At 41.7% G+C, this 15,906-nt stretch overlaps 1 protein-coding gene across 1 annotated transcript in view; it reads left to right on the top strand.

Annotated features, from left to right (window-relative positions):
• The window catches only part of FBN1 (fibrillin 1), a 415,078-nt gene that overhangs the window by 379,127 nt on the left and 20,045 nt on the right, over window positions 1-15,906 (top strand). Inside the window, exons 57-62 of the mRNA XM_030189555.1 lie at window positions 4,310-4,435; window positions 7,540-7,746; window positions 9,896-10,021; window positions 11,956-12,078; window positions 14,220-14,336; window positions 15,292-15,420. Coding sequence (XP_030045415.1) covers window positions 4,310-4,435; window positions 7,540-7,746; window positions 9,896-10,021; window positions 11,956-12,078; window positions 14,220-14,336; window positions 15,292-15,420 — 828 coding nt within the window. The remainder of the gene's footprint in view (window positions 1-4,309; window positions 4,436-7,539; window positions 7,747-9,895; window positions 10,022-11,955; window positions 12,079-14,219; window positions 14,337-15,291; window positions 15,421-15,906) is intronic.

Here is a 15,906-nt window from a genome sequence, read left to right as displayed (position 1 = left end):
CTCACCAACGTCTTATACAGGGGCATTAAAACCTCCTTTTTTCTGCTGGTCACACCTCTCTCTATACAGCCTAGCAACCTTCTCGCTACGGCCACCGCCTTGTCGCACTGTTTCATAGCCTTTAGGTCCTCAGATACTATCACCCCAAGATCCCTCTCCCCGTCCGTGACTATCAGGCTCTCCCCACCTAACACATACGCCTCCCTTGGATTTCTACTCCCTAAGTGCATCACTTTGCATTTCTTCGCATTGAATTTTAATTGCCAAACGTTAGACCATTTTTCCAGCTTCTTCAGATCTTTTTTCATGTTTTCCACTCCCTCCGGGGTGTCCACTCTGTTGGAAATCTTGGTGTCATCCGCAAAAAGGCAAACTTTACCTTGTAACCCTTCGGCAATGTCACTCACAAATATATTGAACAGAATGGGCTCCAGCACCGATCCCTGAGGCACTCCACTACTCACCTTTCCCTCCTCCGAGCGAACTCCATTCACTACCACCCTCTGGCGTCTGCCCGTCAACCAGTTCCTAATCCAGTTCACCACTTCGGGTCCTATCTTCAGCCCTTCTAGTTTATTCAAGAGCCTCCTGTGAGGAACCGTGTCAAAAGCCTTGCTGAAATCTAAGTAGATGACGTCCATAGCACGTCCTTGATTTAATTCTCCCGTCACCCAGTCAAAGAATTCAATGAGATTCATTTGGCACGACTTCCCTTTGGTGAAACCATGTTGTCTCGGATCTTGCAACTTATTGGCTTCCAGGAAATTCACTATCCTTTCCTTCAGCATGGCTTCCATTACTTTTCCAATAACCGAAGTGAGGCTTACCGGCCTGTAGTTTCCAGCTTCTTCCCTATCCCCACTTTTGTGAAGAGGGACCACCTCCGCCATTCTCCAATCCCTCGGAACCTCTCCCGTCTCCAAGGATTTATTAAACAAATCTTTAAGAGGACCCGCCAGAACCTCTCTGAGCTCCCTCAGTATTCTGGGGTGGATCCCGTCCGGCCCCATGGCTTTGTCCACCTTTAGCTTTCCAAGTTGTTCATATACACTCTCTTCCGTGAACGGCGCTCTATCCACTTCGTTTTCAGGTGTACTTTTGCCAGTCCCTCTCGGTCCTTCCCCAGGATTTTCTTCAGTAAAAACAGAACAAAAGTATCTATTTAGCAAATTGGCTTTTTCTTCATCATTTTCTACATAGCGTTTTGCTGTATCTTTTAGTCTCACAATCCCCTTTTTAGTCTTTCTCCTTTCACTAATATACCTGAAGAAGTTTTTGTCTCCCCTCCGTACATTTCTAGCCATTTGTTCTTCCGCTTGCGCCTTCGCCAGACGTACCTCTCTCTTGGCTTCTTTCAGTTTCATCCGGTATTCCTCCCCGTGTTCCTCTACTTGAGATTTTTTGTATTTCTGGAACGCTAACTCTTTAGCTTTTATTTTCTCAGCCACTTGCTTTGAAAACCATATCGGTTTCCTTTTTCTCTTGCTTTTATTTACCCTCCTTACATAAAGGTCTGTGGCCCTGTTTATTACTTCTTTTAGCCTGGACCACTGTCCTTCCACTTCTCGTATGTCCTCCCAGCCCATCAGCTCCTTCCTCAGGTATTCTTCCATTTTGTTAAAGTCAGCTCGCTTGAAATCCAGGACTTTGAGTTTGGAGTGGCTGCCATCCACATGAGCTGTTACATCAAAACAAACCGTTTGATGGTCACTGTTTCCCAGGTGTGCAGCCACTCGGACATTTGACACACTATCCCCATTCGTGAGCACCAGATCCAACGTGGCTCCCTCCCTCGTGGGTTCGTTCACCATTTGTCTGAGCAGAGCACTTTGGAAAGCATCCACAATCTCTCTACTTCTTTCCGATTTTGCAGACGGAACCTTCCAATCTACATCCGGCAGATTAAAATCTCCCAACAGCAGCACCTCTCTTTTCTTCCCCAACTTTTGAATATCAGTGATCAGATCTTTATCTAGTTCTTCCAATTGTGTCGGGGGTCTATAGACAACACCCACGTGGACCAAGGTTCTATCCTCTCTTTTTAAGGTGATCCATATTGCTTCTTCCTTTCCCCACTTCCCTGTCATTTCAGTTGCTGCGATATCATCTCTCACATACAGAGCTACTCCTCCACCTTTACGTCCCTCTCTATCCTTCCTAAAAAGATTATAGCCTGGTATGTTTACATCCCATTCATGGGAACCATGGAGCCATGTCTCTGTGACTGCAACTATGTCCAAGTCAGTCTCCAACATCAGGGCTTGAAGGTCATGAATTTTATTGCTTAGACTGTGAGCATTTGTGGTCATTGCTTTCCAACTACATTTCCTAGTATGTGTTTTGGGTTTAGTGATTTGTGAGTGTCTTTTGTCTTTGGGTACCTTCTCCTCTTTTTGTTCCCTCTTCTTTGCTTTTTCTTTTTTTTTTTTTTTTCTGCTTCAATTTTAGTTTCAGAAACATCACAGTGCTGTAGTGGAGCAAAAGAATTTTGTAGTGGCAACACTTGTGCGGGTGGATGCTTCTGTGTCACATGACGAATTCTGCCTGAGCCTACTGTGAGCCATCTGTTCCTTTGTGGTTTTATTCTCTGAGGCAGTGGTGAGAAGTTATGATTCTGCACAGTCCTATAAGTTGCTTTAATTGCATCTAATTCTTGCATTACTTTATATAGCTCTTGTTTTAAAGTAGATAGCTGAAGGCAGATAGGACAAGCTTTAAGTTTCCAGATGATTGGCCTTGAAACCAAAGCAGCACAATTATTGCAGAGAATAAAAGTCATCCTGATTGGTTGAAATGGGTATGAACAGGTGTACTATGTTGGAGTATCCGCCTGCAAGACTGCCTGTATATGACTAATGCCAGTCAATTTGAGAAGAGGTGTGATAAAAAAAGAGAAAAAGAGCAGGCAAAAATATATAACATAAAACATAATATAGCGCAAGCGCATCCACTGATTCGTCTTACTACTAAGATGGATGACACATGATTCTCCCTATAAAATACTGAGTGGAGTGGAACGGGTAAATGTGAATCATTTGTTTACTCTTTTGAAAAATGCAAGGACTAGGGGACATATAATTATGCTACTAAGTAATAAATATAAAATAAGCTGGGGAAACTATTTGGACTGGAATTCGATGCCAGAGAATATGGTAAAAGTAGTTAGCTTAGCAGGGTTTTAAAAAGGTTTGATAATGATAAACTGGTCTTATAATCCACTATTACCTCATCAGTTCAAACTTCTTCTACTAACCTATAAATGTACTCACTCTGCTGCTCCCCAGTATCTCTCCACACTCGTTCTTCCCTACACCCCTTCCCGTGCACTCTGCTCCATGGATAAATCCTTCTTATCTGTTCCCTTCTCCACTACTGCCAACTCCAGACTTCGCGCCTTCTGTCTCGCTGCACCCTACGCCTGGAATAAACTTCCTGAGCCCCTACGTCTTGCCCCATCCTTGGCCACCTTTAAATCTAGACTGAAAGCCCACCTCTTTAACATTGCTTTTGACTCGTAACCACTTGTAACCACTCGCCTCCACCTACCCTCCTCTCTTCCTTCCCGTTCACATTAATTGATTTGATTTGCTTACTTTATTTATTTATTTATTTTTTGTCTATTGGATTGTAAGCTCTTTGAGCAGGGACTGTCTTTCGTCTATGTTTGTGCAGCGCTGCGTATGCCTTGTAGTGCTATAGAAATGCTAAATAGTAGTAGTAGTAGTTCAAAGTGGGTAACACAATCACAAGAGACCAGAAACAATCCTCTGGGAATAATAATTAGACAATATCACATCATAGTCGAGAAACAGAGTGCAGAACATATTTTTGAAATAATAAGGTTTTAACCTTTTTTTTCTAAAAACACAGTATGATGGGGAAGAGTTAAAATTATCCATCAACTCTTTCCAATGTCTAGCTGCCTGAAATGCCAGAGTCAATTCAAATAAACAAGTTCCTAAAAGAAAAGTCTGTAAGATGGACTTGGAGAAATCCATTGCTTATTCCTGGGATAAACAGCATAAAATCTGTTTTACTCATTGGGGATCTTGCCAGGTACTTTTGACCTGGATTAGCCACTGCTGGAAACAGTATATTAGGCTTGATGAACCTTCAGTCTGTCCCAGTATGGCAATGCTTATGTACTTATGTTTTTTTTTTTTTGGGGGGGGGGGGGACAAGCTCCTCTCATCCCTCCTACATCATCTTCTGACCAGCATAGTGCTGGCATGACCTTCTTTCAGCAAGAATGCAAAATATTGCATTGCATCAACCTTCACGTGTTTCCTCTTCTATTTGTATGAACCAGATATAAATGAATGTCAGAAGAAACCTGGTATATGTGAAAATGGACGTTGTCTCAACACAAAAGGAAGTTATACATGTGAATGCAACGAGGGATTTACTGCTAATGCTTCCCAGAATGAATGCCTTGGTAAGTAGTACCTCTTCCTGGGGCTTGAAGCAGGTAAAAAAGAAAGTGAAAATGGCAGGGAAGGAGTGGGGTAGTATGTGACAGGAAGAATAAAACTTGGGGGGGGGGGGGGCAGTAGAGAGGGATATGCGTTCGTTAGTACACTTTAAAAATTTAGCACACACAAAATAGATTTAAAGCACATTAATTAATACATATATCATCAATGTGTATGCATTTAAAAGTTCTATGTGCATTTCAATTTTTTTATTAAAATGAATGTCTGAAACAAACAAAAAAAAAACAACAAACCAGCCCTCAAAATTAGGAGTGGAGGAGTGACCTAGTGGTTAGGGTGGTGGACTTTGGTCCTGGGGAACTGAGTTCGATTCCCACTTCAGGCACAGGCAGCTCCTTGTGACTCTGGGCAAGTCACTTAACCCTCCATTGCCCCATGTAATCCGCATTGAGCCTGCCATGAGTGGGAATGCGCGGGGTACAAATGTAACAAAAATAAAATAGATACTATTGGAGATTCTACATGGAATGTTGCTATTCCACTAGCGTATAAAAAAGTGGGAGTACAACCAAGGAAACCAGAAACTGGAAGATGTTCTTAAAAAAGACTTTATTAAAGGTTGAGTCTTCCAACCTTTAATAAAGTCTTTTTTAAGAGAGTCTTCCAACCTTTAATAAAGTCTTTTTTAAGAACATCTTCCAGTTTCTGGTTTCCTTGGTCGTACTCCCACTTTTTTATACGTTTTTGTACTTTTCCGTGGGGTGCTCGAGTTTTCCACCTGTTGGTGGATCTTCTCCGCTATTCCACTAGCAACATTCCATGTAGAAGGTTGTGCAGGCTTCTGTTTCTGTGAGTCTGATGTCCTGCACGTACGTGCAGGACATCAGACTCACAGAAGCAGAAGCCTGCGCGGCCACATTGGTGATCTGCAAGGGCCGACTTCTACATGGAATGTTGCTAGTGGAATAGCAACATTCCATGTAGAATCTCCAATAGTAGCAACAGTGGAGGAGTGGCCTAGTGGTTAGGGTGGTGGACTTTGGTCCTGAGGAACTGAGTTCAATTCCCATTTCAGGCACAGGCAGCTCCTTGTGACTCTGGGCAAGTCACTTAACCCTCCATTGCCCCATGTAAGCCGCATTGAGCCTGCCATGAGTGGGAAAGCGCGGGGTACAAATGTAATAAATAAAATAAAAATCCTAACTGAAAATATTTTGCTTGTGCACATCCTTAGCAGTAACTGATGAAGAACATGCTGCTGTAATGTTCATTCTTACACTAACGCGTGCTTACCGCAGCAAAAAATGACTTACTGCAGGGTGCACTGAGGCGTAATGCAGTAAATTTTGGACGTGTGCGCACAATATCCCCATGCTAAAAAATGAAATGTATTTTCTTTCCCCTGAATATTCAGCCGGCCACGGCACTGAATATCGGGGGGATAATTTGGGGTGGGCAGGCTGCCTCTCCTGCCCGCTTATTTCGCTTTCAATATCGACTCCTTTATTTTTTAGCATTGGGGGTGGAGAGTAAGCGTGTTCTGCACTAATCAGTTAGCGCAGCTACATTACCATGCGCTAACTGATTAGCGTGTGCTTAGCGCAAGAGCCCTTACTGCCTACGTAATGAGTAGTAGTAGGGGCTCGCGTGCTAATGGCCATGCACTAATGGGAAAATTAGCACATGGCCATTAATACTGAAAATAGAAAAATCGGCTATTTTATCCTAGTGGTAAAAATGGCCTTAGCGTGCGGAAATGACCCACATAAGGACTCACTAAGGCCACTTTTTACCACTGTTCGGTAAAAGGACCCCAAAGTGATTAACTGGGATAAAATGTCATGATAAGCAAAATTGCTGGCTTGCCTTGGGAATAATAGAGTTCCTACAGATCATGTCTGCACTTCAAATATATACCATCTTAATCAAATTAGCTAATTATGTATTTATTTTGGATTTAGCTCTTGCCTTTTCATTAGTAGTTCAAGGCAAATTACATTCAGTTACTGAGGGTATTGCCCTGTCCCCTGGGGCTTATATCTAATTTTATACCTGAAGCAATGGAGGGTTAAGTGAATTGCCAGCTTGATGTGGTAACCACTAGGCTACTCCTCTACTCCTGAGATTTCCCTGCACTATGTATAGTGTTACTATATCTGCCAGAACCATTAGGTAGTGATGAGACCTTATTAAAACAGCATTTGTGTAACTTTATTGAGGTTGAAGGGGGGGCAGACTCAGGAGTAATGTAAGGAAATATTTTTTCACGGAGAGGGTGGTAGATACTCAGAATGCCCTCCCTCGGGAGGTGGTGGAGATGAAAACAGTAATGGAATTCAAACATGCGTGGGATAAACACAAAGGAATCCTGCTTAGAAGGAATGGATCTACTGAATCTTAGCGGAGATTGGGTGGTGACGCTGGTAATTGGGAAGCAAAACCGGTGCTGGGCAGACATCTACGGTCTACGCCATGATTGTGACTGAATAGATATGGATGGGCTTGAGTGTAAATTTTAAGGGGCTTCGACATTAGCTTCAGAACTTTTAGTACAAGAAGAGTGCTGGGCAGACTTCTAAGGTCTCATCTGTGCCCTGAGAATGGCAAGGACAAAATCAAACCCAGGTATACATATAAATGATCACATACCATGTAAAATGAGTTTATCTTGTTGGGCAGACTGGATGGACCGTACAGGTCTTTATCTGCCGTCATTTACTATGTTACTATGTTTATCATTAGTCTGTGAATTCAAGAGAGTGTCTTGTAATTCCCAAATCCCCAGCTTTTCCATTTGGAGAGCTAGCTCGAATTCTCCATCAACCCCACGGCCTTGTTGAGGAAACATTTTAGACATAACAAATATCTCCTTTTTCTGATACAGCTTTACAAGTGTCTATCGTACTTTTTCTGCTGTGATGAATACTTATTTATGTTTTCCAACAATTTCTGTTACTTCTGTCATACTTAAGAAAGGATTTTGCTTCTTGTAATAAATGTATTTGTCCTCAGTTCAGTCTGTTTTGTTTTTCCTTTATATGTAGCTGTAAATTTCCTTGAACTCAGTCGGACTCTGATGTATTTTCTATTCTTCTTTGTCTTTCAGACAATAGACAAGGATTCTGCTTCGCTGAAGTATTATATACAATGTGTCAGATTGGATCCAGCAACGAAAAAGCCGTCACCAAGTCCGAATGTTGCTGTGATAGTGGACGAGGTTGGGGATCAAACTGTGAGATCTGCCCACTGCCTGGCACAGTGCTTTTCAAAAAACTGTGTCCCCATGGGAAAGGATATACAACCACTGGAGAAGGTATTGCTCTTTGCCAACAGTTTACAATGCGAAAATCTTGCATATTAAGGCATGTTTATTGCCATGCACTTCCATATGTTTATGTACCTCTTCGGGGCTCACTACCACAGCAGGATTAAAAATACATAACTAAAAGCCTGAAACGGCCATGTTTCGCCCTCTCAAGGGCTGCATCAGGGGCTAGATAAACATATAAAGGAATGTTAGTAAAAATCATAAAGCTAATTCACAGACATTAAAAATGATAAAACTTAAAATCAATAACTAAGAGACATTGGTGTGAGGCATATCATCATAACGTGACAACACCATAATACAGAAACAGGCATAGTGTTAAACCAAAAGGAGGTAAAATGAAGAGCTCACATACCCAAGAGGTGTACATCCAGAATATTAGCGATTGCTTAAAAGCTAAAACAAATACAAACAGTCTCTCACCCAGGACTTTCTCAGTGCAGCCCTCAGAGAACAAGTAATGACAGTACTGTAGCTTGCAAAAAAAAAAAGATTTTAAACTGAAGTGGCAGGTTCAGTATGATATTCTGACACATTCTTCCTATGGAAGTCTAATTTATTTATTTATTGCACAGTTTCTATACTGTGCTATCAAACTTTCTAGGCAGTTTACAATTTCCACATACAAAATAAAAACCAGATCAATAACAACAATGTTTTTATGGGATCTGGGCTTTATTCACCTAATCACACCCAGTTAGCCAATCTGATTTTCAATTTGGACTTTTCTGATTAAAAAACAAAAAACCTTAGATACACGGCTATGTTAACAGCCACATTAAAAATGTACACCAACCCCCCAGAATTTGATGTTATGACTGTTAACAGATGATCAGAGTCCATTTATATTTTGCTTACTCAGGCATCTTTCTTTCCATGTTATTACCCCTTTTTTCTCAAGAAAGACATGAACTGTGCCTTCAGGATATTTAAATGCCATTGTTATTTTTCTCCATCCTCTCGTGCTTTCATGGCAGCAGATTTATTTATGTTTTTCCTGGCAGGAGCATGATGTCTGAGAACAAGTTTGCCTCAAAGCATTAAGGGAACAATTTGCAAAGTAAAAACAATCTACAGTGGTTTGGGGCAGATTCTGCTTCGCAAACTGACGCTCTTGCCGGCAAAATGTAAACAAATCTGCTTCTGGGAATGGAAAGGAGTGTGGGTAACTTGCCAAGAAGAAAACATTCTGAGTCTATGAATAACCATGCATGACATTTTTATTAGGACTGGACAAAATCGGCTTGGAAATGTGGTTATCGACGTAAGGTCTTTGCTTTCATTTGGAAAAGAAAGCCGCCCCGGGTGCGTCTTGATGTGTTATATCAGTTACGGGCACAGGGAGGGATGGGGGTTCCTTCTTTTTATCATAACTACTAGGCGGCACACCTTAGGATACTGTCGGACTGGCTCCAGGGTCCTAGAAAAGCGTGGATGGAACTTGAGCAAACCTGGATAGCTTCATTCCCTCTAAGGGCGATCCCGTGGCTTCTTCGCCAGCTTTTATCAGAGGTAGCCTGAGAGGCCCCTCCTTTGCTTTATTGGCCTCTTTTGATGTGGAGTCAGATCTGAGTAGAATTTTATCCAGATAGAGCTTGGTTCCTACATATGGCCATACTCTTTGCACCTCGCTTTACTCCTGGCATGTTGGACCCCTGTTATTGTCAATGGGAGGGCCTAGGCCTGAGGGAATTGAGATACGTTTGGGAGGAGGGGGAATGTCTCACCTTTGATGACCTCTGGAAGGAATATGGTCTCCCAACTTCCCATGCCTTTCAATATTACCAGCTGTGAGACTATATTCTCCATAGAGCCAAGGGAGAGCTGGGCCTGGGGGAGACTGTTCTGGAGCAAGCTATGGAGGTGAGGGGGGGGGGGGGTAGGAGAGGGGAAATCTCCCATATATATACATTATGTTGGGAAGTGGGAACAGGACCTTGGGGTCACTTATGCATACCCTGGGTGGGAACATGCCTTTAAGTATCTTTATCCATATTCAGCAGCTTGGTGGAGAGCAGTTATAAAATTCTTTACTGCTAGTACTATATCCCACAACGCCTACTTTAGATGTTCTACCATGGTTCTGATTTGGAAATGTGGTTATTTCAAAATGTTCTTATTCATTCATTGGCAGATATCAATGAATGCGAGGTTTTGCATGGTATTTGCCAAAATGGAGAGTGCATCAATGAGAGGGGGTCGTATCGGTGCATGTGCAATCCTGGCTACACCCCAGATATATTGGGCACATCCTGTGTAGGTAAGTAGTCTACTCTTTTCAACTTGTAAGTGTCTTATAAGGGGGTCTACTTAATAGGCTTCATTATGGCATTAAAGTACGTTAAAGGTTTATTACCTGCATTAATTATAATGTACATTAAGGGGGTAATTCTCTACAGGTTGCCTAAACAGAGGCATGGGATGATGCACGCTAAGTGCAAATTCTATATGACAATTATACGCATAATTGCTGTTATAGGATACTAGCACAAGTCCGCAGTTACGTGCTTCACTTTAGGAGCGAACATTTATACTAGCCCAATGGCTCAATGCCATGTAAGTTCAAGGCACACTCCTGTCCCACACATGCCCCTCCCAGATCCACACCCCCTTACAGTTGTGTGCTATAGATTTCTCACACTTTTAGAATGCCAACTAAGGACAATTACACATGTATCTGTAAATTAGTGTCAATTAACATCAGTTATAGCCACTTATTGGTTGTTAATCTCAATTAGCAGCTAATGTAACAATTAAGGTATGCATGTAACCAACACTGCTTTATAACTTGTGCGTGCAACTTGAGCACAAGATTATAAAATTAGGGAGTAATTGGCCATAATAACACAGTAACTATGTTATAATGGAAGAAGTAACTAACTTGTTAGTCTCACTCACACACACAAGGATTGACTCGGACTGCACATACTGCAGCGGGACATGTTTATCCACTCCTACCCTAGCTGAGATAATATTTAACCATCTCTCTGACCTCACGTGCAACTTTCTTCAAATCAGTCACCTTACTTTCAAATTCTTCCTACTTTCTTACTCATCTATATGTTACAACTTTGCCTTACCCTTCACTACCAATTATAATGTTCTATTACGTATTGTGTTGTCATTGCAAGTGGTATACCATGCCATATTTTGTATTGTTACTTGAATATTTTTACTGCTTTAATTGCCTATTGCTCGTTTGATCTATTCTTACTGTACACCGCCTTGAGTGAATTCCTTCAAAAAGGCGGTAAATAAATCCTAATAAATAAAATAGTAGGTGACGGCAGAAAAAGACCTGCACGGTCCATCCAGTCTGCCTAACAAAATAAACTCATATGTGCTACTTTATATGTGTACATGACCTTGATTTGTATGTACCATTTTCAGGGCACAGACCGTAGAAGTCTGTAGTCTGTAGCCTAAATCTCTCCCAATGTGATATTAAAGCTAATGAGCTGTATTGCATGCAAATTTATGCAACACAGCTCATTATTATGCAAATGGAATAATACAGCTTTTTGTAAATATTACAAGCTGCACTATTCAATGAAAGTTAACTATACCTTTGGAGTAAACATTTCTCTGAGTGCATCAGCCTGCAAACATGTGAACTGGTGTTCCTTAGACTGCTATGTTTTAAAGGGATTGGCAGTTCAAAACAGAATCTCCCCGCCTCTCCTTTATGAACTCATGGGTAGTCTGTACCCCTCACTCCTTTCCCCTTTAAAAAAGTGAAATTATGTGAGGTACCTCTGAAGCCCTGCCCTCATTCCACGGCCAGTCCCCTGAGAACAAAATAACCTCCATTCAACTGGAAGCCCAGCACCTACTTCTTGGCCTATCCCGAGCCTACCTTTTGATGTCTGAGGTCTGGAGAAGGGTGGGAGCAATCCCCGCTTGTTCACTACTGGCTAAATATTGGGCCCTGTTTTTTGTACCTGGAGCTGCAGTGGGAATTAAACCCCATTCCCCTATTAGGCTACTCCTTACATACACATGCTTCGAAGCAGCTGTAAGTGTGCCTTTGTGCACCACTGGAGCTGAATCTGTAATTTCATAAGAAAAGGACATATCGGCACATGTATTGCCATCATAAAATAGTCACCTTTCTGTACTTTTCACATAGGCGGCCTGTTAGAAAATCAGGCCTGTTATCAGGAAGAATCTGATCCGATTATTTTTCAATTATAGATCTTGATGAGTGCAGTGAATCTCCCAAGCCTTGCAACTTCATCTGCAGAAATACAGAGGGCAGCTACAAGTGCTCATGTCCCAAAGGATATATTTTGCAGGAAGATGGAAGAAGCTGCAAAGGTAAAATGTAAAACTTGTGATTCAGATTTAAAGAGAATATGACAAAAGTGAAAAAGACCTACTGAGTGACTACCTTTAAACAATAGCTTAACTTTCCATAGAACTGCTAAAATAAGACAATCACAAAACAGAGGGAAAACAGCATACAAAAGCAACCAAATAAACAAACAAAGTAAACACTGGGCCTTCAGGATTGAGAAAAATGTAGTCCTTTATTCATGATGAAAACCCGACACGGGCCGTGTTTCGGTGTACAAACGCCTGCATCAGGGGTCAAGGAACTCTTCTAGGTCAGCTAATTAACTAGTTGACAAGGATGTAGAATAAACAATCAGGATATATTTCCGTTTGCACTGCACTGAGTCTCTCATTTACGATTTGCTCTGTATATTTTCTGTACGCTGCATCTTTTGGGACATTCTGCAGAGTGGCAATAATTTTTGTGTACAGTATCCTCAGGTGCTCATGGGGATGTGGAGCTACAGCTAATCCAACTAGGCCAGTGGTCTTCTTCAACAAGCCGGCTTGTTGAAGAAGACCACTGGCCTAGTGGGGTCCAGTTAGCTCCCAATATTCGGAGGTAACCAGCCATGTTTACTGCATAAATAGGACTGCATAAATAGCTGTCCTATCTTTATGCACTAGCCCATGGCTGTTTAAGTCTGAATATTGACTTGTATCTTTTACCCTGTAATGGCGATACCATAACAGATCTTTGTAAGCCACATTGAGCCTGCAAATAGGTGGGAAAATGTGGGATACAAGTGCAATAAATAAAATAAATAAAACAAACAGGCATGCACTAGTTGGCTTTTAAAAAAAACAGAAATTCAATGCCAAAGCCCACACAGGGCCTGCCATTGAATTTCCAGTTTTAGCGCCGGCGGAGGACAATAAAACGCTGTCTGCCGCTAGCTAAATATCGTCCTTTCTGTTTCGTTCAAGCTACGTGCATCGGTCCATCAAATGTTTGGCCCTTTTTACCATGCTGTGGCAAAAGAGGTCCGGTGCTTCCGTCGGCGCGTGCTTTACATGTGCGCTGAGGCCTCATTTCACCGCAGCTGGTAAAAGGGAAGTCTCGCTTTCCTACAGGAAATGGTCAGGTAGGGGCTCCCACGTTAACTCGGCAGTAACTGGGCAGTGATTACCACCAGGTACATTCCAATGCTACAAAAATAAATTTTTGAAGCACTGGAAATGATAGCGTGCTTGGGGTGGGAAGTACCGCTGGGCTGCTGCGGTAGCCAGCAGTACTTCCTGTATAGCGAACAGTAAGCCCGCGTTGGGCATACCGCCGCTTAGTAAAAGGAGCCCTTTATTTGGTATGTCACCGTCCCATATGATTGCCCTCATTTATTTACCTCCACACAATGCTTCCATGTCATCCAGAGAATATCTCATTTTACATTTCCCCACTTGCAGAAATGTATCTTACAAAACAGTCCACAATGCTAACTTTTCTTATCAATGCACCAAAATCTGGAATTCTCTTCCTAAACAAATTAGATATACTAGTGATTATGGATTATTTTCTAATTTATTGAAAACTTACTTTTTTAGCTCAGTCTTCAACAATTTTAGAACTCAGTGCTGAATGTTATTTAGTTCCTTATATTTCACTTCTTCCTGACGTCCTACTGGATTTGCCCTCATCACTTCTTATTTAATGTTTTTTATGATGTAGTCTTTAAATGTAACTCTTATTTTATTTCTTTTCTTTTATGTTTATATTGTAAACCACATTGAACCTGAGTTCCACTTGGGCTAATGTGGGATAGAAATGCCATCCTATATAATAATTCTCACCTCCAACATTCTGAGGCTGCCTGGAACCGTGGATCATGTTGGAGTAGATAATAGTGATGTCACACAACCCACACCAGATTGGCCAGTAGAAGGGAGAGGGGCGGAGCCACGAAACAGGGAGCAGCGAATCAGCACAACACGGGGAATGCACAGCAGCAGGAACAGAAGCCTCTCTCACACAGTCACTCTCACATACACTCTCTCAAACATACACACTCAGAGGAAAACCTTGCAGGCGCCCGTTTCCTTTCAAACAGAAACGGCCTTTTTTACTAGTAAATAAATAAATAAACTGTGGTGGATGAATACTGACCCAGATGTGATTTTCTTTCAAGACTTGGATGAATGTTCAACAAAACAACATAATTGTCAGTTCATCTGTGTTAACACAATTGGAAGCTTCACTTGCAAGTGTCCACCTGGATTTACACAGCATCACACAGCATGCATTGGTGAGTAGAAAGAAGTGCATGTGTGTTCTTTTTAGTTTTTTAATTGAGTATGAATTCTGCTGTATCCAGATATGATTTGTGTAAAGACAGTAATTAGTGTTGGATTCTGATGCATGGTTGGCTGACACAATTGCTTTTATGATCTGGTACCAAGGGTTCATCTTGCCCCAGTTGCACTGTTTCACCTGAGGTCATGGCTTTTCTTATGCACAATTCATTAAGGGGCCCTTTTACTAAGCCATACCAAAAAGTGGCCTGTGCTGTTTTTAGCATGTGGGTTTCCCACGTGCTGAGGTCACTTTTAGCACATCAGTAAAATGGCTGCAATTTCTATTTTTCCATTCAGGCCATGTGCTAATTTCCTAATTAGCATGTGGCCATTAGCATGTGAGCCCTTATCACCACCTGTTTACTAGGTGGTAAGGGCTCCTGCACTAACCTCACACTAAACGGGCAGCATGCAGCAATTTACCTGTGCTACCTAATTAGCGCAGAGCATGCCTACTCTCTGCCTCCAAACATATTTAATATTTTTTAGTGCAGGATTGGCACGCCAATCCCAGAACTACCGTGTCCTGCACTAGTGCCTTTTTAGAGTGCACTAAATATGTACATAAGTATTGCCATACTGGGATGGCCCGGAGGTCCATCAAGCCCAGCATCCTGTTTCCAACAGTAGCCAATCCAGGTTACAAGTACCTGACAAGATCCCAAAACAGTACAGAACATTTTATGATGCTTATCCTAGAAATAAGCAGTGGATTTTCCCCAAGTCCATTTTAATACTGGCTTATGGACTTTTCTTTTGGGAAGCTATCCAAAACTTTTTTAAACCCCGTTAAGCTAACTGCTTTTACTACATTCTCTGTGTTAGTGCTTACCACCGCTTGGTAAAAGGGCCCCAAGTTATCCACTCAGATTTTTTTAAATGCATGATCTTAACCTGTCTTTGTAGATAACAATGAATGCACTTCTGAGATCAACCTGTGTGGCGCTAGAGGTGTCTGTCAGAATACTCCAGGAAGCTTTGCCTGTGAATGCCAGCGTGGTTTTGCTCTCGATCAGACTGGAGCTAGTTGTGAAGGTACAGTTTGTTTGTTTTTTAACAATTAGCTGCAGTACTACAGGTAAATCCAACTTCTCTAAGCCTTACACAGTTTCTATGCAGTGGAGAAATTAGGATGCACCACTCAGTAATTTTAGATGCTCTATCTTCACTGACTTCATCACCTAAAGTCTTTAAACTCTTAAAGTACCTACAACTACGTTTTTCCTTTCCTGATATTTCCACCTACCTTAGGTGAAATGTTTCTTTTAAATAATTTCTCTAAATGCTAATGGCTTTTGGAAATTTCCTTCATTAGATATAAATCCAAAAACGTTTAGGCTGGCTGTCCAGGGATAACTGGGCATATTCAATGGCCCAAACCAAAACCAGCTATTTTGGAGGCATTCCAGGGGCAAACTCAGCACTTGGCTGGTTAGGTGCCGATATTTAGCACTTAACCAGCAAGGTAACCACATAAATAGGACCGCATAAAAGTCAGTCCTATCTTTATGCAGTTCATCA

This window comes from Microcaecilia unicolor, chromosome 1 (assembly GCF_901765095.1).
Source record: "Microcaecilia unicolor chromosome 1, aMicUni1.1, whole genome shotgun sequence".
NCBI lineage: Eukaryota > Metazoa > Chordata > Amphibia > Gymnophiona > Siphonopidae > Microcaecilia > Microcaecilia unicolor.
Note: the sequence above shows the minus strand (reverse complement) of the source record. Positions and strands in the feature narration are given on the sequence as shown.